This window comes from Penaeus monodon, chromosome 21 (genome assembly GCF_015228065.2).
Source record: "Penaeus monodon isolate SGIC_2016 chromosome 21, NSTDA_Pmon_1, whole genome shotgun sequence".
Taxonomy (NCBI): Eukaryota; Metazoa; Arthropoda; class Malacostraca; order Decapoda; family Penaeidae; genus Penaeus; species Penaeus monodon.
In genome coordinates this window covers 9,452,436-9,455,395 of record NC_051406.1, presented here as the reverse complement: position 1 = coordinate 9,455,395, position 2,960 = coordinate 9,452,436, and the positions used below count along the sequence as shown (strand labels likewise).

The window sequence follows — 2,960 nt, the reverse complement described above, 5'->3', positions numbered from 1 at the left end:
ATGTAAAATCATAAGTAAGCAGATAGTATGAGATCAATAAACACACCAGTAATGGAAATGCAGTACAGAGAGAGAGCCCATTAAAATCGGCGACCACCAACAATATGTTCCTCCCACCCGCAGGCGTGTCGTTTCTTCAGTGACGGTGGCGAGTGTGTCCCAGAGTGCCTCTCCGTATTCCAGTACAATGTTACGACGTCTTCCTGGGACACAGACCCTCATGGGAAGTACTCCTTCGTAAACATCTGCGTCGAGGACTGCCCTGCGCCCCTGCTTAAGGAGGGGGGAATGTGCGTCCGGAAATGCTCGCAGGGAAAGACAGGGCATGAAGGGATGTGTGTTCCCTGTGAAGGCCCGTGTCCTGAGGTCTGTCCCGGCGTTGGTGTCGTCCATGCTGGGAACGTCAAGTTCTTCAAAGGATGTACAACTATTCGGGGATCTTTAATTCTGCTAAATGAATCTTTCTCGGGGCATGAAGGAACAGCGTCTCATCCTACATCTACTGAAGGATATGCCATCATGAATCCTAAAGAGCTAGAAGTCTTTAGCACAGTCAAGGAAGTGACAGGGTACATAGACATCCGAGCAGCGCATCCTCTTCTTACAAACCTTAGCTTCTTAAGGAATCTTGAAGTTGTTGGTGGAGAGAGTCTAACTGAATACTCGTCTTCAATCTTTATCACCGGGACTTCACTGCAAAACCTGGCCCTTTCATCTCTCAGGATAGTTAAAGCTGGACATATCAGGATTACTGACAACTCCAATCTCTGTTATGTGGAGAACGTTCGATGGGAAAAGATCATAGAAGACAGTGGAGAAAGAGTACATCTTATGAACAATGCTGATCGTGGGAGCTGCACCGCTGCTAGTTCCGTATGCCACGAAACTTGCAGTGATGATGGGTGCTGGGGATCTGGGCAAGATCAGTGCCTTTCTTGCAAAAATTTTAGTCTCCAAAACACATGTGTGGAGCATTGCAATATCTCTCGCGTCTTCCAAGTGAATTCCAATATATGTGACTTCTGCCATGAAGAATGTGAAGAACGGTGCTATGGCTTGGACTCAGACCAATGTGAACGATGTAAGAATGTAGAAAAAGGATCTAATTGCGTTCCAGAATGTTCCGATGATGAATTTGAAGACAATGGAGTCTGTCTTCCTTGTGATATTAGTTGTATATATGGGTGTTCAGGACCAAGTAATATCGTGGGTAAAGGAGGCTGTACAAAGTGTGCCAAATATGTTATGAATGGCAACTTGGAAGTAACTCACTGTCTTCCTCATGGATTCCATTGTCCAGAGGGAAATTTTTTCGACTGGTTGGTCATCGAAGACAGCGGGAATGTATCATTAGGATCTCGTTGTTATCTACATTGCGACTTAAAATTCCCACAGGACAACAGTGTGCAGTTTGACTGCAGTCACCCTTGTCCTGAGGAGTTCCAGGCATTTCAGGCTGTGCCTGTATGTCTCGTAGATAAGCGACGTGCCCATAGAAATCTTGTCAACAAGGTAAACAGACAATTAAATAGGGCAGAACAGTTTAGATATTATAATGCTTATATCACTACTGATCGCCAATATGCTCAAAGCCTTGCAACGGACCTTGACGCTCTTGGGGACACGGGTGATATGGTCTTATATGGAATGACTATCGCAATGAAAGACAATATTGACGTCGCTAACATGCCACATACTGCAGGGCACATGATGCTTTCTAATTACGTACCAAAGCAGGATGCGCCTCTCTCTTCTTCCTTAAAGAACGCTGGAGTCATCATCTTGGGGAAAGTTAACATGCACGAACTGGCTTATGGTGTAACTAGCAATAATGCAGCATTTGGTCCTGTCAGAAATGCGTTCAATTCAAACAAATTTGCTGGTGGAAGCAGTGGTGGCACTGCCACTGCAGTTGCCCTTGGGTTAGCTGATGCCGGCATCGGGTCAGATACTGGTGGATCTTCGCGTATTCCGGCTGCTGTGAGTGGCATTGTGGGTTTCCGTCCCAGCACGGGTCGCTATCCAGCCGAAGGCATGACTCATCTCTCCTGGACTCGCGATACCCCAGGTCCTATGGCCAGAGATGTGCGCACAGTGGCAGTGCTTGATGCTGTACTGGCAGGATCCTCCTCCAGCGAGATTGCACCGATAATCCCCAGGGATATCCGACTGGGTGTGCCAAGAACTCACTTTTACCAGAGTCTTTCCCGTGATGTTTCTGGTCGCATGGAGGAAGTTCTAAAGGTTCTCTCTGCTGAAGGCATCGAGTTAGTAGAAGCTAATATGCATTATGTCCCAAAACTGACTGAGTTAACTGGATTCCCGGTCATATTTTACGAAAGTCTCGTCGCTTTCCATCAGCTCCTCAACCGAACAAATTTGCGGGTGTCTTTCAGTGACTTTGTTGATGGAATTTCTAGCCCGGACGTTAAGAACCTTGTAAAATCTATTATATCAGACCCCGTACCAGAGTTGAAGTACCAACAATCCTTATACCATTATCGTCTATTGCTAAAGGAAGCTTATCAAGAGTACTTCGACCTCAATCGTGTTGATGCCGCAATATTCCCGTCCGTGCCCTTGCCAGCCATGGATATCGTCGGAAGCGAGGACACTGTGATGCTCCATGGCGATCAAGTGCCCACGCTGGCAACCTACATCAGGAACACGGACCCGTCAAGCAATGCCGGCGTGCCAAGCCTCGCGATCCCAATGGGGGTCAACCGCGAGGGCTTGCCTATGGGCCTGCAGATCGAGGGGCCGGAGGGAAGCGACAGGAAGCTGTTGGCGATCGGCGCCGCAGTCGAAGAGATTCTTAGTAAAATTCAAGGTTTTTGAACTCAGGTAACTTCTATTAAAGTAATAAAGTAAATACTCAGTATTGGGACAACGAGGAAACCTACATCTTCATATATCTGCCTATCGATCTATATATGCGTTCATATATATGGTAAGTATGA

At 46.9% G+C, this 2,960-nt stretch overlaps 1 protein-coding gene across 1 annotated transcript in view; it reads left to right on the top strand.

Moving 5' to 3' along the window:
• LOC119586189 (epidermal growth factor receptor-like) overlaps positions 1-2,925 on the top strand; it is an 8,309-nt gene extending 5,384 nt beyond the window's left edge. Inside the window, exon 5 of the mRNA XM_037934891.1 lies at positions 124-2,925. Coding sequence (XP_037790819.1) covers positions 124-2,838 — 2,715 coding nt within the window. The 3' untranslated portion in view covers positions 2,839-2,925. The remainder of the gene's footprint in view (positions 1-123) is intronic.
• The last annotated feature ends 35 nt before the right edge of the window (positions 2,926-2,960 follow it).